The sequence below is a fragment of the Blennius ocellaris genome (genome assembly GCF_963422515.1).
Source record: "Blennius ocellaris genome assembly, chromosome: 17".
Lineage (NCBI taxonomy): Eukaryota > Metazoa > Chordata > Actinopteri > Blenniiformes > Blenniidae > Blennius > Blennius ocellaris.
Window position 1 is genome coordinate 7,981,666 of NC_137666.1, and position 25,974 is coordinate 8,007,639.

The following is a 25,974-nucleotide window of genomic DNA, read 5'->3' on the forward strand; positions in this document are numbered from 1 at the left end:
TGAATGTTTTACTGTTTTATGCTTAAATTTGCTACGACTGGTTTCATCTTCTTGACACTGTTAATTACTTGAGCACAGAGCTACAATGTGCAAGACCAGAACATATTCAAATACTACATTTCAAGCATTTGTTTTTGTAAAATATGCAGAATTATTAGAATTAATAAATATAAAGACTAAATAACTCAATTGTTGGTCATGTCCTGTTCAGTCTTCTTTTTTTTTTTTTTTTTTTTTTTAAGTGTAGACATTAAGTGATCATATCCTCGCGTAGATATTTAAATTTCGACCTTTTTTCAGTTGCGTGAGAGGTCTAGGCGTTATTGGGGTCACCTTGCAGCAGCTCGCAGCAGGGTAGCGTCAGCAGAAACCTGCTCTTTGACGTAACAAGATGCTGCAGAGGTATAAGCTGCAAAAAAAAGGAAAAAAGACAAAAAACACCAACCCGCAGCTTGAGTGGACTTCATTTTGTTTCCGGTCATCATTCAGTCATTTGCTGGTCCATTAGAGCTTCTTCTCAGCTGATTATGTGGTTAAATGGAAGTTAGATAACCTTGTATTCACATGAAAAAAGGGCAGAATTCTTGGAAAAGCGTTTCACTTCCCCAAGTCCTCATTACTGAAAAACCAGGATTTGGAAAGTTGCATTAAGCTGCCGGTTTTTTTTTTTTTTTTTTGCTGTTGCTCACTTAATAAAAAAGCTTTACTCAGTATCAAGGATTAAAAAGTTACAATATCCTCTGTTATATGTTATTTATTCATAAGATTGCAGAACCAAATTAATACCAACTCTATACTTAATGTTGAAAAAAAGAAAGGAAAAAAAATGCTAATAATGCACCAAAGCCGTGCTTCATTTCCACCCGGGGAATCAAAAATCCACAGATTAGTGCAGGATTTACTCTGCATTTTATGGATTAATATCATATTTCAGTGTGTATGTTACATTAAATTATTTATGTGCGTATCATCTATACATATATGAACAAAGCTGAAATAGCCAAAGGCATTAGAGAATGAATATATTTATTATACATTATGTTTACATTTACAGAGTGCTTTTTGTATACATTGTACACAATATTACAAGCAGATCAGCCTGGTGGGGAGATATGAGTGTGTATCAGATGGCATTAACGGGTCATATGACATGATGTGTTGGTGAAGTGGCTGCTTATGTAAGTGGCAGGTTGGAATTTCATCGTCCTGGCTCTGGGACGGCGGGTCAGGGATAAGTAACATCCGGACAATATCAAGCTGGAAGGACAGAAAGCTGCAGGAAAAATGCCAAGATTTGGAATCAGGGAGGCAAATAGTTTTGGAGGAGGCGGAGTCAAACAGCTGTGAGGATATCAGGGAAGCAGAGGACTTATGCAAATTGGAAAACAGACACCGGGTTTGGTTGTTGCTTAAAATATAACTTTTGACAAGTATTAAAAACTCAAACTTACTAGAGGCCACATACTACGACATTTTATCTCAGGATAGACGAATGAAATTTAAGTAATGTAATGCAATTGAAACATCTTCATTTTGGTTTCTTTTTTTTTACACAGGATTAGTATAGCAGTGAGCATGTAGGTTCTCTCCCCCCCACCCCCCAGCAATGGATTTGATGGTAATGTAACTGTCAACAAAGTGCTCTCACTAATCTGCAGTTCAGGGTCTAAATGTTTTTTTTTCTGATAATCTTACCTCATCAGTGGACATACACTGGGTCGTCAACCACTTTCATTTATGCAAGTGTGTGCAGAAGGTTACAATAAGGAATGTGCTCTGATAATTATCATGCTCAAATTCACTGTATAATTCAAACCATATGCACCTTTATTGAGCATAAAGGACACTTACCATCTAGTGAAAGATGTTACAGGGAAAGCAAAAATGCAATGAGACATGTTCAATACGTATCTCACCAATGTATTTACTAAAATTAGGTAATCTCAAGATCTCACTGTTGTGGTAATGTGCTGCTTTATGCCACTTAGAATCCATTTGTCTCACAATTTCACTGCATAACCAACAAGCCATCATATCACAGGCAGTGATAAGCAAACGCACTCCTCACCAGTCCACCGGCACATTTGTGTCTCATGTGCTGATGTTTAGTGAGGAAGGATCCTTTGACATCACAATTTTCAAAGTCGCTTCTTTTCTTTTTTTCTTAAATGTCTCTGAAAGCTCTTCAGGCAGCAAATAAAAAAGAAAAGCAGTAACATGACATGAAATCAGACGATGCCAAAAAGAATAAACACTATCCTTACTGATATAGTCCTTTATAACACAAACAGGTGTAAAAACAGATAATATATATTGTTGATCAACTTTTTTTCCCCATCGGTTTTAGGCAAATATGTACATTTTGTGTAGTCGTATTTGTGAAATGTCATACAAGTATTTCTGGTATAAAGTTGTTGGCGACACCCGTTTCAATTCCTTTTCTCCTCTGAATCCTGGAAGCTCCTCCTGTGTGTACAAGTGACAATGTGTGCACGCTTATCAGGACTCAACACATGGCCGTACACCAAGTACGCATGTTTGCTGAACAAATTACTGCAGTGAGGTGTTACTGCTAAACAAGTCCTCTTTAAGTGCCAGTTCCTGGAAGGACTGAAGGAGCTTTTTTTGGTTCGAACACACCGTCGTTATTCCAGGTTCTCCAGGGACTTGATGCCCGGAGCCAGAAGAAACTGGATCCTCCGTTCCCGTTGCAGCCAAGAGAGCTGTGCCCGCAATCAAAATGGCCGAGCTAGAGTTTCAGGTCTCTCTCCGGGCTGCCCAGACGCCTGGCGTTTCAGTGGAGACAGACTGGCTGGCACATCCCCGGGCAGGCTGCAGCAGACACTGGGCAGGTTTCAACCTCATGTGTAAAGTCTCAGTAAACTGTGATTTCAAAGATGAAACAGTTTCCACTGGCACCAAAAGAGCCCAGACAATTTCTGAAAAAGATTTCCTCCGGGCTTAAAGTGCCTATAAGGGTTGCGTCCCGCAGGTAAGCTTTGCCTTTATATACAAATCCCCAATCAGTGAAGACAACTTTAACATCTGCTCCACTATTATGTGATTTATTGTTTAATATACAATAGGGCAGATTCTTAGCAAACAGCAGATGTTTTGTTGTACCTTTCAATACTGATTCATGGTTTAGGCAACAACTGAAAGGTTTTTACGTCGTAAAAGTTTTTATTCTTTATTCCTAAAATGAATAAATGTTTTAAAAAAATAATATGAACCTCATTTACATCTTCGGGTATTACTTGTTCTGTACATCCTGTTGTGGGAAAGCTCTCAGTTTGCTTGAGTCAGATCCATGAAAATGGCTCCATCTTCTGATGCTGATCAATCCCAGTTTATGAGTTGAGGGATCCACAGTTTCGTTGGTTTTTTTCCCCCCACTATGGTGAGAATACCATCTTTAATTTTGCAGTTTGTGTACATAGTTTACAGGAAAGGTTCCACTCCTGGATGGTTCCCCCTCGATGTGACCAACCTGTCAGGATGGAGAACAATACAGTGATTACCATTTAAACACATATTTGGACCTTCGTTTGTAATCACCGAATTATCACTATGAGCATGTTCGAACATTATATACATGTCGGAATGGAATTTAAATGAAACAAAAAAAACTTTAATGGAAAATATGCAATGCACAGGGGCAGCTTTTTATATCAATTTATCAATTTACAGTAGCCCAAATCTGTGCACTGCTCATGAAATTCATTTCTGCTAATTATTTATGACTCTACAACAAGGGTGTCAAACATGTGGCCCGGGGGCCAGAACCGGCCCGCCAGAGCATCTAATCCGGCCCGCCATGTGATTTAAAAAAAAACATTTTTTTAAGTACAAATATGAAAACTGACAGAGGCTGATCTAAAAACACTAGATTGGCAAAAATGACATTCAAAACCGCCCTTGGTCAGAATTAATTAATGCAATCTGTGGAGGTCACATAATACAACACCTTTCACAATAAAGGTGTCCAATTTATGTGAAATTATACTTTCGACACGTAAACTCAAAACAATTTCCAGATGATGACAAATTGTTTTAATCCTGAATAAAAATATGATATCCAGATACAGGTGACTGAGGGTTTTGGTTTTTTTTTTTCAAATATAATAATATCTGATTAACTTTAATATGTACATTTCAGAATAGACTGGCAAATTCTTGCAGTTACAAAAGGATCAAAAGAAGGAAAGACTTTAACATTTGTCCATATCTGCAGTTTAATATGTTATGTTTAACTTGTTCGGCCCTCCAGAGGTCAGGGTAGGGTGGATGTGGCCCCTCAACTGAAATGAGTTTGACACCTCTACAAATTGAGTCCATCCATCTTCCATACTGTGTGGGGTGAGAGGTCTAACCACTACACACTCCTCTATCTATCTATCTATCTATCTATCTATCCATCCATCTGTCTATATAGAGAGAAAGAGTCATTAATGAATCATTTCTGTTACTGCTCAAACATGGCCAAGTCGACGTGCGTAAATAAATCAATAGGTTGTAGTTGCACTTACCCACCAGTGGGTGTCATTAGTGGCCGTAACCACAATAATTTCATCTTTAAAGAAGGCCAGCTGCTCTGAACTAACTGCTCGGCAGTCCACTAAAGCTTTGACACGCTTCTGATGAGGCCTGATGCCTGAAGCCTGCAGGAAACACACAATATGCTTTTCAGTGAACACATTCAAACAAATAATATCTCTTAAATTAAAGGTAAAGCTGTGGATGTTAAACACCGTCTTAAAGAGAAAGAGAGAAATCTTTAAGAGACTCTACCATGGCGTTCCTGCGGGGTCGAGGTGCGCTGGTCACGGGAGGCGATGGTGCAGGAACGGGACCCGAAGGCGGAGTCGGGATGAGACTTGTACCGTTCCCCACTAAGCTGCAGTACAGCTCCTCCTGGCTGCCCACGAAGCTCGGAGATACGGCAGCGCACTTTGCCTGGCTGCCTCCTCCACTGCTGGTGCGGCGGTACGACGTGGTCTTCTCTGAACTAGAAAACAACGGAAAAGGGCAGATCTTTGTTACCTGGAGGTAACTGGTAATTTGTGTTTTTAAAATAACCGTATGAGTCCAACATGTCACCTCACCTTACAGGTCCTATATGAGTCTGTGAAGAAGTCCCTGTAATACAGCTTTGAGACCCAGAACTAGACCCAGGCTGGCCGTCACAGTTCTGCCTCTGTGTCTTGAGCCGACCCCCCTGTCCATGGGGGGACTTGGGTGCCCTCATACTTTGTCCTTGGCCCTCTGTATTGGCTGAAGGTGTGCTGTGTCTCGCTTGTGTCTTGGGACTGGATGAGTGTGGTGCTGGGTTTGAGCAGCGCCGCGGAAGTGGATTCACTTCCTGCGTTGTGACCGAAATCTGAGGGTCTGAGCGACCTGGAGAGGTCAAAAACAGAGGGGAAAAAAATGGAAAAATATTATGAAATGTTTCTTTTCGAACACACTGCAGACAAGCTCTGTGCAGTCACTCACGACTTTGGATGGATTTAGCAGGAAGTGGCGGTGGTGGCATTGACGCTCCACAGGGGGCACCATTGGCAGGTGGATTATTATACAGGAAGTCTAGATTCTCATAAGTCCCACAAGGCCTGCTACTTGTATTAGCATTGGCGCCATTATTCCCACTCCAGCAGGCGAAGGCAGAGCCTCCGTTTGATGCCAGCGGTGATCGGTTTTTGGGTAATGGGCTCACCTAGAAGAAGGAGGTCATAAAAACGTCACATTCTAAAGCTTCAGTTAGAGGTGTGTGTGCATGTGTGAGTGTGTGTGTGTGTGTGTGTGCGCGTGTGTCGTTTACCCTGTCGTCCAGGTCGTCCTCACTGTCGTACAGCTCCTGAGACTGCGTCTCCCACACAAACTCCACATGGATTTGAGAATTAAACTTCCCATTTTGAGCCAACTCCAACTAAAACCCACATGAGCAAACAGTCAGGATAATCACACACATAAACATGTATTAATAATTGCTCATGACAGCCTGACTTTGTGTCCAGTGATTTAACATTTCCCCTCTTGTCAGCTACTTTGATTGTGTTGCTTTTTTTTTTTTTTTTTTTTCATAATGAGGCTTAATGTTTTCTTGTTTTTGTTTTTTTATGGATCTGTAAGCCATTATTGTTATGGCCATATTACACTGCATCTCGTCATTAACAATAATATCACAGTAATATGTTTTGTCTAATATTTATACATGGATAACATATAAACCAGAAAGTTTATGTTTATACAAAACCACAAACTTCTGATCTTATATTTGATATCATTTTTAACATCAGTATAGAAGTTAGTTAGGTTGTTCCTGGTTTAAGTTTAAGCTCTTTCTGTACATAGTTTGCATGTTCTCCCTTTCAATGTGTGTGTTTTCTTCAAGTACCCTTGAGCACACATTTAAAACTCTGAAAACGAAAGTTCAAAGAGCTTGACTGCATTTAAAACAGGATATTACTCAATCCTGGTCTGATTTAGCAGGGCAGATGGCCGGTAAGAAAATAAGAGTGGTTTATAAATGATGCACTTGGGGACCTGATGAGGATTGAATTCATGTCTTGGGAGCGAGTCGTCAGCTGAGCTTTGTGCAAAGGGAGTTGTTTCAAGGTAATGTTTCCAGCTGAGGAAGCTGCATTGTTTTGTTTCTGGAGTTGGCTTCTTTGGTGCGTATTTTGACATTGCAACTTGATTCCTGGATTGATCTAAACAGTGTGTGTGTGTGTGTGTGTGTGTGTGTGTGTGTGTGTGTGTGTGTGTGTGTGTGTGTGTGTGTGTGTGTGTGTGTGTGTGTGTGTGTGTGTGTGTGTGTGTGTGTGTGTGTGTGTGTGTGTGTGTGTGTGTGTGTGTGTGTGTGTGTGTGTGTGTGTGTGTGTGTGTGTGTGTGTGTGTGTGTGTGTTTTTCTGAGTGTCTGAATTAAAACTTCAAGAGTTGAGAGGAAAATTCCACCTCACCAGTTCCACACATTGTGTGTGCTGCAGCCTCTTGGCACTGTCTAGAGCAGTCTCTCCTCCGGAGTTAACTACAAGAGAATGAGAGGTGGGGGGGAATGCAACTTTCATTTATTGCGTTGGGTAAAAGTAAAACACAATGGAGCAAAACACACCTGTGTGTAGTGCTGCTTTTGCTTTGAGCAGCAACTTGAGCGACTCTGGCTTGTGGTGCAGGACGCTGTAGTGAAGCGCCGTGTTCCCGTCTGCAGTTTTCTTCTCCAGACAGTTGCTGCACAATAAATATAATGTACAGACAGATGGTGTTAAACAATGAAGACGTAAGACCAAGACCAAGCGAGTATGTAGCACTGAACCTTTTCCATGCATAGCAGGTATAAGTATAGTGAGTTTTTTTGTTTTGTTTTGGAACCGACCTGTTCTGACAGAGGAAATCCACCAGAGCCAAAGAGCTTCTTTCCTCCAGACGCACAGCAAGATGGAGCGCTGTTTCTTTAATCGCCTTAAACAGGAAGAAAAGAGGGCACAATGATGAGCCTTAAGTCGGAACTCCATCTGTACAATATAGTTAAATTACCAGTTTATATGTGAAAGAAAAAAAATGATCAAAGACGACCTGGAAATTAAAGATTAATAATTGATCTGGGATATGAAGGTTTGATTGTGTTAACAACTCCTTTGTGTGCTTGTCAAACAGGCAAAAACAAAAACACTTGTAAGGCTTTATGCGTGTATGCGTAGCCCATGTGAAGAAAGTCAGCCTAATTCAATGAGTCGGTCTCATTTGCTCTCATGGGACACGAGCTCTGACCTAAAAGCTGAAATAATAAATGAAACCCAACCAAGACAAACAAACAAGCCCATACACACACGGACGGTGCAGCCGTGCTACACACACATACACATACACACACACAAGATTAGAGACACGAAGACGAGGCGTTGGAAGAGACAGCAGAGGAGGGGAAAAGTAGATGAGAGGATGAGGAAAGAAAATAGAAGGGCAGGATTAGATTAAAGGCCAAAAAAGAGATGGGAGGGCTCCCGACTTCCCACCCACATGTACCACATGCACACACACACACACACACACACTAACTAATCATACTTTAAATACGGTTAATTATCCACACACCTCCTGCAGTTAACATTTTGGGGATTTGACTCCAATCCTAACAATTGTAGTGAGTTATAAAGTGAAGGGAAGCTTCTTTTTTTTTTTTTTCCTCTAACAATTCTGTGTGCAGCTTTTAACAAACTGGGTGGGCGTCCTCACCAGGATGTAGCTGTCATTCGGACTAAATGCACAACATCTGTGGGATGTTAAGTTTAAATCTATCACAGGATAGCGCAGGCTATATTACAGGCGTCTCCACCCTAACGGGACAGTTTTCAGGAAGTAAAAAAAGGCTGGTGTGGAAATCCATTAGTGGCTGGAAGCTATTCTTTACCTGTCCTTCGGGGAGTGTGAGTGGTTTGGAGAGGTCAACGCCCTCAGCAAAGAGCTGCAGGAGAGACGTGAGGTCGCGGCTCCTGACGGCGTCATACAGCCGGCCAGGGTTCGATTCCTCTTTCCGTAGGACGTAGCGGCGTTCGGCGTACTTCGCCACGATGTACTCCTTCCTGGCATTCCTGGTTGTTCGAGAAACACGAGTCAATCAGAAGGATGTGTCGTTTATTCGGAGAGTTTGGAAAGAAAGCAGGAACGTACATGTCGCTGTGTGGCAGCGGTTTAATGGAGTCACTTGGAAGGCCTGCCTCCATGACATCATTGAACCTGGTGTTGCCAATACTGACAGCCAACTGGAGGGACACGAAACAAAGCCACAGAGACATCATGAAGGCATTACATAATAGCTGCAATTAGGAAATCCTGACAAAAGAAAATCTGGAACACTTTTTTTTCCCTGTATTATGTATTTCTGTGTGGTTAGTACCAGAAGTTCAGAGGTACTCAGTAAGTCCAGAGTGAGAGACTGGATCCTGGAGTAGTGGACGCCCAGCTCTCTGTGGATGCCAGAGCACTCGATACAGGTCAGGATGCCCAGGTTGGTTGACAGCCATGTTGGATCTGAGATTCATGAAGCAAAAAATAAAGGAAATGGAATTTTAATGTGAAAGATTTCGCACAACTTTTATTTGTACGGTAACTGGTGCAACTTATTTTGTCTAGTGCAGGGGTATCAGATTTGAACTGATCTTGCCTGTGCTGGTCTGGTACAATCTCAGCACAAAGACCTATTAATGACAGCAAATCCAGACATTTACTGTTGTTGGATGCTATTGTATGTGTATTGTAATTTTAACTGTACTACTTAATTCCTGTCAACCCAAGTGTTTTTATTCAAGCTGATGTTGGCAAAGGCCTGTCGCATTACAGCAACCCCAGTAAATTCAACTGAAACTAAACTAATCATGCTTTATTAATCCCATTGAGAGGATACTTTTTTTTCGGTGCGCAGCCACATTACAACACTCCAGGGAGCTGATTGGGGTCGTTATCAGGAACCATAAAGCATTACTTTGACTGAAAAGAAATCAAAATTTGACAATTCATTAGCTTTTGTGGCACTTTGCAAGGATATCTTACGAAACAGAGTTGTATACCTGCAGGTAGATTTTAGTCCCCAAGGACATATGTTGAATAAACCTGCTCAAATGCATTTCAGCAAATTGTTTCCATTAGCGATGATCATAATGAATGACTGACCCGGAGCTCCACAGTCCGCACAGGCCTCATTGCCGGGCATGTGTTGCAGCTCAGCGATAATGGACCGGGACAATTCCTGGAGCCCGCTGTCCTGCAGGTGAAGCTGATCTCCTCCCAACGCAGTGTTCAGGGCTTCCTCTTTACTATTCTGCAGCACCGACATCCAGCTAAAGTGCAAATACAGATACAGAGAGAACAGCGTGATCCAATTTCCACATACTACAGTGGCTCACTCGGGATGACGCCACAGAGAATTTGTAACTCCACGGGCCTCTTTCTTCCTCGAAAGGATCAAACACGCTAAAAACATATGTCATACATGTGTTTTTGCTCACTTGTCTGGTGCGTCATCATTTTCACTTTCTCGGCTTTACTGCCACCTAGACTCACACTGAAGCTCACAGCTTTTATTCCTCTGGCTTGGGTGTTTTTGCGATACAAACAAATTCCACCCCCCCCTTATCCTTAAACTCGCCCAGCACATCACATCAAAAGAGTCTGCCCAAAGGCCCACACACCAGGGAAGGGCAGGGGACAGAAAAGCCTGCATGCATCGCCATCCAAAACCACATCAGAAAACAAAAGTTCCCTTGCTTGCTGTCTGTGGGGAGAAAGAAAAGTCCCACCCAGAACCAGCTGGACAGGGGGCTTAGAAAGGACATCTTTGAGTTTCTCTCGCTCTCTCTCTTTTTGTATGCTTTCGCTGAAAATACACCACCACAACTCAGCTAAAACACACCTTTCTTGCTTTCTGTGAGCTGACTCGGCTCTTTTCGAGGCGAACATTGCAAAGCTTTTTCTTTTTTTTTTTCCCCCTTTCTTGAGCGACCTCAGGCACATGACATGTAGCAACTTGCTTACAGAGAGAAAACACACCGCGTGAGGAAGTGAGCAGCGCTTACATGAAACCAAGGGGAGCTCCGATACTTACATCAGACATTCCTGCTCGTCTTCGGCCTGAAAATGATATGTCCGGTTATCTGTGGAGGAAGATAAACGGTTGTTAAATGTGGTCGGCGGATATTGTGGAGAGATAACAGTTGATCCTGTGATGGAAAGGAAGTGCAATGGACGAAAGTAGAATTTGAATGCCTGAAAACGTCATGAAAAGGATGGCATGGAGGACACAGTCACCCAAGAGTTTATATGAAACATTATGAATGTCTGGTCAAATGTCTTTTGGATCCTAACTTCTAATAATGCGAGATCCAAAGAGGACAGCTTTCACACAGCTGCAGTGCAGGTGACTTCAACTTCAAAGGTGATTTGTTGAGGAGAATAATGAAGGGTTAAAAGTAAAGAGTGAACGTACGAGTGACAAGGTCAAAGGTCCGCCTGTCGTCTGGGTTCGGTCGCACCTGACAGGTCAGCAGGTTGAGCTTGGCCGGCGGTCGATTGATCTGAAGAGAAGCACAAGCTACGTCAGCGCTCATTGGAGAGTTCGGACCAAATCGTACTCGATTTGAACTTCAAACTTCGCTGGTGCCCCTTTCGCCGACTTGGCATTGCACTCGTCCTCACCGTGCTGTGGGAAATAGTCAGGCAGCCAAATTTCACTCCACATTTCCTCTTCTGCCAAACCTTTCGGATGCTGCGAAACAGAATGGCAACAAAGAAGAAAATCCACAATTCAACATGAGACATTGTAGACATACTGTCACTGTTAAGAAAAAAGGCTAATTTGATACAGTGCATTAAGGAAAACCGTATCAACATCTCTGGTTTGAGTAGTGACTATATAAACATTGTGCTGGCCCAGTTTATTCCTATTCCTTCAGTTTTCATCATCTTGTTTGAATCAGGTGAAATGGCAGAGTTCTGTTTTGCATCAGTGGCCTGAGGAAAAGCTTACTCCCCTCCAGTCTCCCATTCGCCCTACTGAACCACTTCCCCTCCTCTTATCAGGCAGTAATCTCCGTGTGTGTATATATGACGCAAAACTTGGATCAGCTCAGTTCGCCACTCTGCCAGTAAGCTTCACAGGAGGGGCCTCAGCTTGATTCTCAATAATGAAGACCAGCTGGGGTAGACAAAGTTTGAGTCGGTCCTTTCCGCTCCAAGCGTTTGCTTAGTCTTAACCCAAGTGGTGTTGACAAAAAAAAGAAAAGAAAAACATTTGCATTGTCTCAAGCCAAGCTGGAAGTTTGGGGTGTAATGCTGGACTTCTCCCATGCTTCTTTCTTTTCTTTTCTTTTTTTTTTTAAATTGTAAGATAGTGTTAATGTATACTGTTATCCAAATGCGATATAAAGTACAACTCCTCTTGGAGTACTTAAGTACTTCAAGTGGGAAATATCTGTTTTTCATATAGTCTGCAGCAGTCCCGAAGGTTACAGTTTTAACTTTAATTACTTTTTTTATTACACTCACAATTCTGAAAATGTGAGTAAAATAAAATAATCATTTTTCCATGCACTCATTTGTTTTGATCATGATTTCCATATTTATGGTTTTACACTGAAGCCTAGTTCATCATTTTAACTTTTCTCCAATGTACTGACATAAATTCTCTTCTCAAAATTTGCAGTTAAATAAAACAGTTTTACTCTTAACTTGATTTTTTATTTTTTTATCATGCTTTCTTCCTAAAACAAAAGGCACCTCCCCTGACTTTAGTTTGTCGGCATGGTTCCTGGGAAAGGCCCCACACTTTGGAAACCAATACAACTGAAGCATAATATAATGCAGATTGTTCATCTTGTTATTCACAATAACACCATGGCGAAGGTTCTTGTATATGTATGTTCAGTAAATGTACAACATTAATCAAATATTTCAAATGTAAAGAGTTACAATAACATCAATATCCCACAATAACTGAAGCGTTTACATACCCGTCACTCTTCTTAAGCAGGAAGCCAGATTTCTCCGTCCCATACTTTTTATTTCCTTGTGGTTGATGAATGCTGTACCCGTTGCCAGAATTTTTCCTGTTGAGGTACTCCTAGAACATAAACAGGGATTTAAGACTTTGTATGAAAGTTTTCAAACCAATTCTCCAGATCATGACTATCTAAAATAACACAACATAACTGAGGTAAGACAAAGGAATCAGATAAATCCAGGTCATCCTACCACTTTTAAAAGGAAATTGTTATGCTTTTGCACTAGTTGGCCACCGTCATGTGTTTCTATAAGATGTGAAGAGCGTGACATGTCATACATTACCTCTTTACCCTCCACTTGCAGCAGTAATCTGAGAGAATCCCTCAACTGAGTGAGTTGTTTGACCTCTTCATCCTGATCCACACGGACCTACAACCCACAAAATAAACACAATCACTATCTGTAATACCGGCAATAAAATCCTTTCAATTCAGTTTTAAAAAATAATATATAGCGCCAAGAACAAAGTAGTCATTTCAAGGACCTTTTCCAGAGGATTTAATTCACATAAACATGAATGAAGTCAAGCCATTTGTGGAATATTGGTTGGAAATGATACTAAATCTACTGTATACTCCACAAAAAGTCATTGAAACGAAAGAATAATGTTGAAACAATAAAAAAAAATATAGACACACAAGATTCTTTTTTTTTTAAGATACTATATTGCACTGAAACAGGGAGAATTTTGAATCATTGCTCTATTATACTTTTACTGGTCTGGCCCATATGGGCTTACACTTGGCTGTATATGGCCTTTGAACAAAAATGAGTTTTACAGCAATTGTACAGCCAGTGAAGGGAATAAAACTTTCTTTTCCAGCTTTCTGTTCTTCATTAGCTCATACACGGAGTTTCTTCATTTGTTGTGGGTGTGGAGTAACAATACATCAGCGCTTTGTGTAATAGTCTAAATGATGTACAACAGAGCTCAGCGCAGGGGTGTGTAGCGTTTGGAGATTGTTCGCTTGTTCTGTTGGGGAGCAGAGCGAATGCTTTTCTGTGCAACATCAGCCAGTTTCACTGCTATATTTCTGCATTTTTTCCCCCTGTTAATCATAACACTGATATTCAATCTGAATTTCCTTCTTGAGGTTGAGGTCTGGCATGTCTGAGCGGGCCTGAGTTCTGCCATAGGAGGAACCAGAAAAACCTCTAACGTTTCTGGTGCCTGAGTTAATACTGTGGCTTCCAGCGCGCTGCACCGAGAAGAGAATAAAGCCAGGTTTGTGCTGAATGGAAACCAATCGAGGTGGTTGGAGAAAACGGTGTGCACCAGAGGAAAAAAAAAAAAAAAGAAGAAAATTAGGGATACTTTCAGTTTCATCTTTTGAAAAGAGGGAGAGGAATTTCTGGGAAGAGATTCCAATAACAGTCTGTGCCTCTGGGTTCAGTTGGGGGGGGGGGGGGGGGGGGGGGGGGGGGGGGCACCGAGGGGGAATGTAGCTTTGGCTCTTGTCATGGAGTAACTCAGAACGTCATTGCAAACACTCTTTAAAATTCACAGCCGACCTGGATATTGTGTCAGCTTGCAGGCCTATGATGATTAACTTAGAACCGAATGCGTGTCGTGAAGATAAGTCGGTTTACCGTGTGAATAGATGAAGCCAGTTTCTCGATAAAGGGAGCAAGGTTCTCGGCAGCCTTCAGCCCATCTTGAAAGAAACTGACAGCAGAAAAAAACAAAACAAATGCCGAGTCATAACAATTCCTTCGATCAAAATTCCCAGCATGCACCAAACAAAACATCACATGATGAAGCTGTATAAGCAGCTCTGCTCCCACATAAAAACCCTCTGTGTGATTAGAATGAGTAAATGGTTAACGAGAGTAATAACAGCTCGTAAAAGGAAGTGAAAACCAAAGAGTCTTCACTGCTATGCAAAATCGCTCGCCGAAACCTCGACGGAGATCAAATCCATATGTTTTCTGGCAGGAACAATTCTGCACTTTATGTTTCTTATTCCTAATCCACATCTGGCACACAAGCTATTATATTAAAAGGAAGAAGAAAAAAAAGTCATTCTGGCTGAGACTGACCTGAGCTGGGCCTGGAAATATTTGATGAGGCTCTGGAGAAGATCAGGACCCTGACGCACCTTCAGCTCTTGGACCTTCAGGAGATACTGGAAGCATAAACACAGATAGTAAAAAAAAACAGCTCCAAAAAAGCAGCTGTTTAAGTAGGCCTGATGGGTCCACAAAAAATGAACCCTGGATAAAAATGAGCCAAGAAGCTCCTGTTCTCAATGCTTTAAAGTCCCTTTTAACTGTGTGACAACCTGCTTTCTAGTACATTCAAAGTGGTTTTGGATGTCATTTACGTTATTTCACTTTGTCACTTAGTGAATAATATCCGTCTTGTCTAAGGTCATCTTTAAAAGGCCGGAAAACAGCTTTGGGAGGCCGACTCTGTGTGGAAGGAATGACTGCATTGTCTTTGCTCCATAAAATCCCCGTCTTGAAGCAGTCCAGTGTATATTCTTGTGAGTTTCCATGTGGCTTACTGAGCATTTGTATGTAAGTCAGGGGGAAAGAAATGCAGAGAGAGACGTAGAGTTTGAGGTGGTTTGCAACAAGTGGAAACTCCATTCTCCCCTGCCTCTCCTCTTTGTCTCAACAGCTGGTCTTGGTCAGGATTAAATGTGGGTTGTTTTTTTTTCAGCACTAGTATATACTGCACCACCTGTATTTCTCAACAGTTTTCCACAATTTCTCTGCCATTTGTCATTTCGTCTGCTTTTTAACTTTGCAGTTTCCAATGTATGAGACCCTGACGTACTAAACCTGAAGAAGACACAAACAATTTAACACACTTAACTTTATTTTTTAACGGCAGGAATGAATAGAGAAGTAGAAAACCACAAGATGCAGGGCATCCAGTCAACTATCGATGGGAACCATGAGGCTGACCACTGGGGTGAAATGACTGGACTCCACATAAAGTACGCCGAAGGTGGCCGGTTTATATTTTGACTGGAAGTGATCCCCCCCACCTCACACATCTGCAGCTGGAAGATCCTCCTCTCTCGTTCCATGTCCTCGCCTCCGTCTGATCCTTCTGCCCTGATCAAACCCAGCTGCCGGGTCTTATCCTTCCTCTCCTTCTCTAGCTTTCCTCTGATTGAGGAAGGAAAGAAAGATATGGTTATACATTTAAAATGTCTAAATCTGTCTCTTTTATAATAATGAACAGTTTTTTTTTCCCCGCCTTGCATTTAGTGAGAGTGAGCGATTCTTAAAAAGCCGAGTGAGGACGTTGGATAAAAGCCGAGTGAGGGAGTGGTATAATCTCCTCATAGCATTAAAAGACACTTTAAACCACTGACAGAAAGAGATCAAATGATAGCTGTAAAGTGCAAGTGCCTTCGTTAGAGCCTGGCGATGTAATGGAGAATGACCATGGGGGGGTTGGCTCATATTAACCTATGCTGCTACACCAACTTCTCTGACCCAGTAAAAGATGAGGAAATAAAAAAGAAAAACTGTAAATGTGTGATTCACTCCTCTTTAAGTAAACACATCTGTCTCATGCCTCCAGCCCCCCCCCCCCCCCCCCCCCCCCAGGAAATCTCTTCAGGTTTGAAAGGGAGGAACTTTGCAACAACATACAAGGCAGCCACATGGATTTACAGTAAAGGTACGGGTGATTACATTTTAATGTCGTAATCCTTCCAGCTCTTCTCCATATGTTTCTTGAGTTCCTATTGAAGAGGAGAGAAGGGAAAACAGTGTCATTCATACCCCAATAAGTTGTTAATAGTACACAAACGAAGTTTTGATTTTGAAGCACTTCCGTTTGCCAAGATGATCTGGTCGTTTAGAGCCAGACAGTTTATTCACACACAGACATGATTACTCAGATCATGATAGCTCGCCTGATATCTGGCTCAACAGGATTTTCATGACACTCCGTCTTCCTTCACAGTTGCAATGGAGCGATGTTCAGCTGTCTAATCAGCTGTTAAAAAGAAAAGGGCAGTCGCAGGAGCTTCCCGAAGCATTAGCCTGCTATTACTCACGAGTCTGATGGCAAATCTCAAAGCAAAACATGGGGCACGACAAGATAAGTTCCGTTCTGGTTCAGAGCCAAGTCCTACTCATCCGTCTGCATAAATATCTTAATGATAGCTGAAGTTACAGTCGGCCATAAGACAGGCAGATACGATCAGCTTCAAGAGAAAATGTCCACAAAATGGATTTTACATGGTATTTTTCTATTAGATTTGGTGATTATCTGAGCTGGGAGGAGTACTGGTACTACTGCTACATGGTGATCCCAGTTTACTATGGATAAAGCCAGGGTACATCCTGGACCAACAGCAGCAATTTAAAGTCTGAAATTAGCCTCAAATAGTATTTGGACTGTGGGAGGAAACTGAAGTACGCAGAGAAAAACCACAGATGAAGCAACAATGCTAAATACTAACACACCTGGGCATCCAATTAGATCGTACACAATTACGAGTAAATGTGCTGTTGTTCAAAAATACTCGCATAAAAGTACAAAAAACACTGAAATGTGCAGTAATTTTTAACTGCATCGTCAACAGCAGGTATTTAAGTCACAATATATGTACAAAACTATTAGTATTAGTAATCTTTTATGTGTTAAGATTTTTATTGTATTCAATACGACAATTAAAGAAATAACAGCACTCCAAGCAAACTGCTCAAACAAACATATAGAAAAATAGACTATTGTGAAGTAATTTAGATACAAAACAGGATTTTTAATCCATCAAATGATCAGTCATATTGGCTCTAAACGTGCAAATCTGAAAGTTTGATGAAAAATGCATCAGTTTTGGTCAATCCCAGCTGATGGTGGGTGAAAACAGGATACAGCCTGGACATGCAACTTAAAGTCCCGTGGAAAGATTCTGAAGTAGATGAAAAATGTAAAATTACAAAAAAAGGACCGGCCCCGCAAAAATGCTTCTTGGTTAAAGTAATATATTTGGAGTTTGTTAATTGGTACAACCTGCAAAGCAGTGAAACACGTGACCGGGTCAACTCAACTCCACTGTGCCGAGTTACATAAGCGGGGAGTATTTTAGACGGGATGGAATATCTGGATGTGAACACAGGTCACCATTTCCTTTTAATCAGCAGCGGTTTAAGTAGTATTAAATATATCAACTCACTAATCTGCTGTCCCGCAGTTCTGTCTTCAGAACGTTCTCCAGAGGAAATGCCATGATGTTGTTGAGGTTGTGCACCTGAAACACATGAGAAATTGGTGGAGAAAGCACACACACACACACACACACACACACACACACACACACACACACACACACACACACACACACACACACACACACACACACACACACACACACACACACACAATATCCTCATGGACCTGTGTTTCTGGGAATGAGGGTAGATAACTCAAAAACATGGTGATGCAGGCATTTTGAAGTGGTGAGTCATCAAAAGAAAAAAGAAAAAAACACTGGACAGCAACCTGCACCATTACAGTGTTTGGACCCACTTGTGAGCGTGACGCAGTAATGTTAATGAAGTGTGTCTGCAGAAAACAGAGCCCGTTTAGATTCATTTGATTGTTGGATTGCTTAGAGATCAAATCCAGTTGTGGATTTGGGGTGACTCATAATGCCCAGCCTAACCCTGATAGGCTGCACTTTGTAGTAAAACACAGGCTTTAACTTGAAAGTGGGTCAATTTAGCGTGTAGTGTAGCTACTTCCAGCATTCATTATTTCCACGTGTTTCTCGCTGTGGACCGTGCAGATTTTGCAGTTTGTTTTTAATGGCACTGCAACCTTTCCATGGATTTCGGTGAATTACAACCACACTGCACCCTGCTCTTGACATAAATAATGTCGAACCACTTCCGTGAGCGGACTGCAGAGCTGACCTTGGAATATTGACACAGCAGCCAGGAGACTGGCAGGATTGTTTTTGTTGGCATCCAAACGCTGAGGTAACTAAGAGTAATATGTGCAATCCTGACAGGGGGAAATAAATGCTTCCAATGTCAGCACATTTTGTGAAGAGAATTCTACATTTTTTTCATGCGCAAACTGTATGCAAATTACAGAATTCCCAGTAAAATTCCTTAAATCAACCTCCAGGTTATTCTCTATGACCAAATTCTTCTTCACATCTGTAAGGCCTCGTCTCCCCTGTGAGGCCCTGATTGACACACGAGAAGGTGTGTGTGTGTGTGTGTGTGTGTGTGTGTGTGTGTGTGTGTGTGTGTGTGTGTGTGTGTGTGTGTGTGTGTGTGTGTGTGTGTGTGTGTGTGTGTGTGTGTGTGTGTGTGTGTGTGTGTGTGTGTGTGTGTGTGTGTGTGTGTGTGTGTGTGTGTGTGTGTGTGGTTACTTTCACGAGGTCTGGGATGAATTATCATCGACATAGAAACTATCAGTGGGAGGGTTTCTGACAGCAGCAGCCGAAAGGCACCAGCATGCAGCTGCTGAAAACGCCTCTCCTCAATGTGCCCATCTTCATATTTAAGCGCACACACACCGTTTCTTCTGGCACACACACACACATCGATTGGGGAAAGGCATGGTATTTTCTTTCCACTTGCTTCTTTTTCATCTACATTTCCTTGTTTACTTAAATCATCCTGATTTGATTCGTAAAAAGTTTTTGGACTATGAATCTTTCCCTCTGTTCCGTGCACGTGGTTTGAAAACTCTTGTGAAAACAGCATCTCCACACACATACACACACACACACTCCTCTCACCAGATTTTTGAAGAGTGCTGTGACTTCTCTGGTGAAAACGGCCAAGTTGAGGAAGCCTGTGGAGACTTCATTGTTGTCCTGGGTCAAGTGGCTGTTCCCCAGGTTCTCCAGCACCTCAATGTACTGCTCCTTATTGTCTACATGTGCTGCAAAACAACACACACAGAATTTTGAGTCGCACAGTAACAAGTGACTCAGACTTGAGTTGCATGGATAGAAAATCAGAAGAAGGCTGACCGACTGGATCCACTGCCTTGGGATTATTTTAACAAGACAGACATGTGGGACAAATTAGTCCTGCTTTACACCCCAACCCCATGCAGGAGGCAGGCAAACACACCGAGACCCATGTTTCAATCACTTGTAAGTCCGTTTCTCAAAGGTCGTAACCTCAGAGGGCTCTCAGTCTGGAGAATTTATATGGAAACGAGCTGAAGGAAAAGAAAGCAGCCACCACTTGGGTTTAAAATGAACAAGATGAGTTTTTTATGACCACAACTGTCTCAAAACAAGGATTATGGCTGGATACAGTAATGGAAATCAACCTCAGCAAGAAATACTGAATTAGTATGATACATAACTGAGCAATTTACCACACTGGCTTGACAAAGAAGAAGGAATAAGTTACTTTCTTCCGTTTTAGTTTCCACTTTGGGAGAAATATACAATGCTAGGAAGTCTGACTAACTGAATTAAAATGACAAGTGGAACATTTTGCATGACAGAAAAATGTAAAGTTAAGCAACAAATTGGAAAATGGAAAATATCAAACCAAAAAACTTTCAATGAAAAAACACCTGAGTCACCAAGATGTTTGAAGGATGATTTTAAAGCTGACCTATAACTGTCAGATACAACAAGTGCGTTTCCTCTGTTTGACTTCTCTGGCAGAAGTCACACACTCACAAGCCACCGCATCTTGGCAGAAAACTGGTACTTACTGCTTCTGGGAACCATGAAAGATATCTCGGGGAATTTGTGTCTGCGTAAAAGTCACAGGCCGTCAGACCCGCGCGAGGGAGGAGTAGGTGTACTTTGTCTTTGTGGTGAGTCAAACGGTCGATCCACAATTAACATTGGGTCTGATTAAAGGGTTCAACAGTATAAAAAGTGAAAGCATGGGGGGAGGGATCACATCGAACCATTACTGGAACCAGCACATATGATTCTACTTAAGTATTGGGGGGGGTGACCGCGAGAAAAAGAATAAAAAAGAGAATAACGATGGAGCAGTCGCTGCAGATGCTATAGCACTATTGCCTAATTCTGGGCAGTGGACCCGCTGACTCATTTCTTACTAAAATGTCCTGAAATGGGAAGCAGGTTTGTAAGAGAGTTCAGAATAACAACAAGATACGTTTAAGCAGTTCCTCCGTTTCTACCGCAAATTTCTGAGGTTGAACACTCACACTTTATGCATGTTAACATCTCATCAATCACACACACACACACACACACACACAAAATGACAATCATGGTTTGGCCCAGGAACGCCGTTGTTGCCAAAACCACACATGCCATTTACCTGACCAGGGACCCGCATGCATGAGCCACAAAACTATTTTGTCAAAACACAATCGCCCGTCGTCCCACGCACCCTGGACTCATAACAACGGGCCTCACTCATAAACACCGCTGCCCACACGTGCTTCGTGAGGTCATCCGCACCGGGTCCTTTGCATCGAGTTACATCGAGGCTCCTCGATGCAGTGAACAGCTCATTCTGCCATAACAGACAATGACCTTTGCCTAAAAACAAGGTGTTTACACTATTGGAAGTACTCGTTCTTAAAGAAGACGTATTAATAAAGTTGAATAACATCTCTGCACGCTTATCACAAAGAAACAATTTTGAATTCATGCCAGCTTACAGATCCCATTCACTTAATCCCTCAAACTCAATTGGGTGTTAATTAAAGGAACCAAAGTTTCTTATAAGTACGAAAAGGCCTGAAGCTTAAAAAAAAAAAAAAAAAAAAAAAAAAAAAAAAACCACAGGAGGAAAGACCAAAAGAGTTGTGTAAATGAGAGTGTTGTTTGTGACAAATGAACACTTACAGAGTCCAGATGCATGAATAGCTTTAATCATTTTCTTCATCTTCTGCAGAGTTGTGAGGTCCACATCGAGGGACTACAAGGAAAGAGAGACAAAAATAAGTGCATGACATTAAAGATAAAATAAAGATTTTTACTAAAACACTTTAAAATGGCTCCATTCAAAGGTTTATGTCAATGTTTACGATGGGAAGGTGAAGACAGAGGATTTTCCAGCAAACCATAACATTAAGAAAAAGAGATGAACAACAAACAGTATGTTTCCATATTACTTCTTCTAACAAAGATGAACTAGGAGTTTTCAAAGTAATGGTACGGCCGACACAGTCTTTATCTAAACACGGTCTGTGTGTGAAAACAGAAGAATTAAAGTCCGCCCACTTCCACTGAAGATCCGTGCTCAGGTCCTTCATGAAAAATCAGCTCATTTATTGATGCTGATTTGAGTAAATATTGTGGTCAGACTAAATATTGATTTCTCTGCTGTTCATTCACTTTGCATTGTGGAAAATGGTCCAAATTAACAATGAACCTCTTGACTTTTGAGTGTTCTTACTGCACTACATTTTCTCTTTCTTGCCATTTGTGATGCAAAACTATATTAAAACTTTTCACAGTAAAAGCTTGAGGCAGACTTCCAATAATTGCTTTATATACTCTACGATCCAAACTCCTACTACTATCCTATCGCTATAAATGCTATGAGGAGAAGACCGATTTTTATCATCATCTTGCAGTAAAAGTAGTTTAACATTCAAACAAACAAGGGGGCTGATCCAGTGATCCAACCACCGACAAATTGGATCCGTTGAAATCAATGTTGAAATAAGTGTCACTGTAGTGTGACAAGAATACTTGTTGAGTAAGTGTCTGTCTAATTTTCTCACGGTACGTGAGTCAGCCCAACAGGTGAGCTGGCAGTCTGTGCGTTCACCTCACCTCTCACTTGTCAAGTCGCAACTCAGTCTCTATTTTGTTTAGTTTTTTTCTGCAAAAGACCTGTGACGCAGGATGTAGACGTGATGCCGACCATCTAATGGCTTCACATTCAGTCTCCTCCAGACCAACGAGGTGGCGAAACACCTCCTGTTTACATCCTCAACTCACAGGCCCCTTGTTTCAATGAACTACACTGGTGGCACTCCACCTACATGCCACCAGGAATAACTTTAATGGGCGGGTAATCGAGATTTAACAGAGAGTCCGCCTTGTTACGTAGTGCTGTTTACACACCGCAGTCCTTCCTCCTGGTCAGGTCCACTCCCTCAGTGTTGGTTCATTAATTAAAAGGAGGCATTGCTGTGGTGTAAAATGACGTTGGGTTCAGCGAATGGGAAAGTCATTGCAGTGGAGCCAGTGGAGAGACAAGTTGGTAATGGAAGCAGACGTGGGATCAACAATGGAAACAAGCTGGTGCAGGTCAATGAAACACACTGTGCTTTCTGAATTTGGTGGAAAAATTCTTTTTTTTTTAAAAAGCAGGGCATAAAGACACAGACAGACAGGCAGCTTTTCAATTAGTTCAGACAGCAAACACTGAAAAAAAGTGAGTTACATGGCAGAGGAAAATCCTGAATAAAAGCATCCTTCTGTGAAGAAATGGCAGTGTCTTTCTGTGCCCAAATGACGGGTTATGTTTACTTTCTACCAGGGCGTGTGTGTGACCGCGGGCAGTAGAATCCAACATTTCATGACTGGCCGATATGTGATCTGTATTTAGCGCAATATTTTGGCTCAATGATGGTACCATACAGTGCTTCTTTTTAAAACCATACAAGAAGAGTTTAGATTTCTTTCTCCAAAAACACTGCTGGTCTGAACCACTGAGCTTAAGGGGGAAAAAAATAAAAAAAATCCTCCTTGTGATGGTCTGTCTTCTTTTATCGTTGCATATAATCAAAAGTAATTGGTAACAAGCAGCCGAGTGTGTGTGGGGGTAAAATAGTGTCTCTGTGTCGTGGCCTGCTGCTGTAAACCACACACATACCCACACATTACACCAAGTCATTAATCAAGCCAGGGCTTACTGAGCAGACTAAACATAATCACCGTATCTATCTATGTATAAAGAGATTGTTGCATTTACATCTGTTTGTCTGCGAGCACGTGTAGGATTCCAGCATGACCCTCCCTATACAACTATTCCTGCTATGCATTTTCCACCGTGTCGTCCTCATAAATAAGGACGTAAGTCTAAGATAAATGTGACACACAGCTGTCTAAAACTGTTGTCTTCAAAAAAAAAGATGGATTCTTTAGACGTCATCTATGTCTGCAGTTATTTTTATGCCAGAATAAATGAACCCCTTTCATCTTGCACCGACACAACAATAACCTATCTTCATTTTTATTCATTTTCTTACTGCCGTCAAATAGTTATAACACCAGAAGTATTTATTCAACTTGGTGCACCATATTCCAGAAAACTCTTGACATTTGTCTGTATGTATCATCAAATTCATGATGATTCAAAGTGATGGGACTTTAACCAGAAACAGAAATCCATCTGTTTTGCAGCTGAACACAAATCCATATCGTTTTGTCGCAAAGAAGAAAAGGAAGGAGGGGAGGGGGGATTTCTGTGCACACTTTGATTATTTGTTTAGTGGCAGAGTTCATGGTAGTCTCCATGTGTTGCCTCCTATGCCCGGGGAGCTTTGAGGAAAACGATTTCAAACACACACACACACATACGCATACAAACATCAAACAAGCTTTGAGCCATAATATCAGATGAAACAGGGGGAACAAAGTGTATCTCACTGACTTGCCTGCAAACACCGATAAACATATGCGCATGCTTACAATGACTGGCACAATATCCCATTCTAGCATGGTTGATGTGCCATATGTGTTTTACAAAACTGCCGTCTTCATAAAAACAGGATGCGGCAATCTCCATCTATGTTTGCAGTTACAACATCTTGCCAAAAATTAAAAAAGTCCTAAACAACACCTTTCATCGCTTTATCTCTCACTGGTTGTTCGTTCGGCTCTCCAGCAAACTGGATTTCCAGATTAAGATCAGAACTGAAACATACAAAGTTAAACCAATCCAAGGTTTCACGGTTAAATACAGTCATTACCATCCATTCATCTTCTATACCACTTTACTTCAGTCAGTGTTTCAGGACCCTTCAATCCGACTGCAAAACACAGACATCAGTGGGAGAAAATCCGCGCACCTTGAGAAAATCCACACATGAAGGGGGAGAACATGCAAACTCCACACAGCACCCAACCCCCAGCCCGAGGGAAAGCCCTCTGACGTGATTTCGTGCAACTCATGTTTACAGCCACTACCACAAGAGTGAAGACAAGGCCAAGTAAACACTTCCACTGCTACATTATCTCCTGTTTTGTTTACTTTGATTTGCAGACCTGAGCCAACCAACTGTGAATGTCTTTGACTGTAGAAACAAAACACTTGTATCTTCACTTAAAAAAAAACAACCAAAATACCACATAAATTCGACCAGAAGCTGAGCAGAGTAATCATCTAATTGAAATCGTACCACAGAAATAACTTTCCTGGTCCTGAATGAAGCTGCAGTGGATTTATTTACACCTTTCAGAATAAAAAGGGCAGAGTCTCCCAGGTCATCTAAAACACCTGGAAACACCACTGAACCACTGTCATTAAAAAATGTACTTGCTTTATCTCTTTCGTGTTGCAAAAGACGAGTTAGAATAAAGAGTTAAGCGAACATGAAGCCAGTACATTTTGCTGTCCGGACAGGTAAACAGCAGGCTGCTCCTCTCACCTCCTCCACAGCGGACACTGTGTTCCGACAGTCGCTCATTTTGGACTGAAAGCTTGAAGTCCCCGGCGAGGACAGGTCCTCATTCGTCAGGACAACAAAGTCCGAAATGCTTATTCGCTCCGGCATGTTTGGAGCGAAACCGACGGTCACTGAGGAGAAGAAAAGTGCGCGCAAGTTTCGCATGTATTTCCCATTTGAAGAAAACCGTCTGGTCCTTTTCGGCGTGGAATCGGACAACCGGCTGGGTTTATTCCTCTGTGAAATGTTTACTCAACTGTCCACGGGAGGAGGAAAAAAGTAAAAGCCAAACGTCAGTCCTCGATCGCCGGGTTTAGACTCCACTCAGCGAATGAGAGCGCGTGGAGGTGCACCGGCGCGCTATTGTGCGCACCGAGAGGGAGGGCGCAAACTTCTTCATCACGTGGGAATGTTTGCACTTTCTGGCACACTGAAGACAGAGGAAAGTGTGTATGTGTGAGTCTCTCTCTCTCTCACTCTGTGTGTGTGCGTGCCCTTTCATCAATACTTCTCATTTCTATGCAAAACTTCAGCGAGCCTCGAGTGTTGGTCGCCATGGATCAGCAGAAAGCCTCATTCACAGAGGAAACTGAGGAGGGATTTCAATGGGCGAGCTGACGGTGCTGAGAAAGAGAATTTAACATATCCAGACAAATTGTCAGCCGTTAATTACGTTTAACAATTTATTACAATGTTCGTTTGTAGAATTGTGTGATGGTGAGAATTGGAAGCTGAAAATGAGGAAAGAAAACTAAAAGTGAGTCAGTTTTATGGGCAATGCCCTTTAATCAGCAGTTGAAGGGTCACATGCAGCCCTTGTCTGCTTTCCTTGCAGCCTGACAATGTACAAAGCCCAATG

The 25,974-nt window shown here is 41.8% G+C and overlaps 1 protein-coding gene across 2 annotated transcripts; it reads right to left on the reverse strand.

Annotated features, from left to right (window-relative positions):
- Nucleotides 1–1,007: 1,007 nt before the first annotated feature.
- Nucleotides 1,008–25,428, reverse strand: asap3 (ArfGAP with SH3 domain, ankyrin repeat and PH domain 3). 2 transcript variants are annotated; one of them, XM_080513341.1, is made up of 26 exons: nucleotides 25,098–25,428; nucleotides 21,337–21,409; nucleotides 19,279–19,424; nucleotides 17,701–17,775; nucleotides 16,208–16,257; nucleotides 15,550–15,673; nucleotides 14,594–14,679; nucleotides 14,144–14,219; nucleotides 12,836–12,922; nucleotides 12,502–12,611; nucleotides 11,189–11,258; nucleotides 10,980–11,067; nucleotides 10,599–10,647; nucleotides 9,668–9,834; nucleotides 8,895–9,028; nucleotides 8,669–8,760; nucleotides 8,409–8,589; nucleotides 7,374–7,459; nucleotides 7,113–7,228; nucleotides 6,961–7,028; nucleotides 5,819–5,926; nucleotides 5,494–5,713; nucleotides 5,106–5,397; nucleotides 4,792–5,008; nucleotides 4,534–4,661; nucleotides 1,008–3,490 (listed from the first exon to the last, which is right to left on the reverse strand). In XM_080513341.1, the coding sequence occupies exons 1-26, from the start codon at nucleotides 25,278–25,280 to the stop codon at nucleotides 3,442–3,444; spliced, it is 3,075 nt and encodes a 1,024-aa protein (XP_080369467.1). In that variant the 5' UTR covers nucleotides 25,281–25,428; the 3' UTR covers nucleotides 1,008–3,441. The 2 variants fall into 2 exon arrangements, with proteins under 2 accessions (XP_080369467.1, XP_080369466.1); XM_080513340.1 differs by having other exon boundaries at nucleotides 4,530–4,661.
- Between the last annotated feature and the right edge of the window lie 546 nt (nucleotides 25,429–25,974).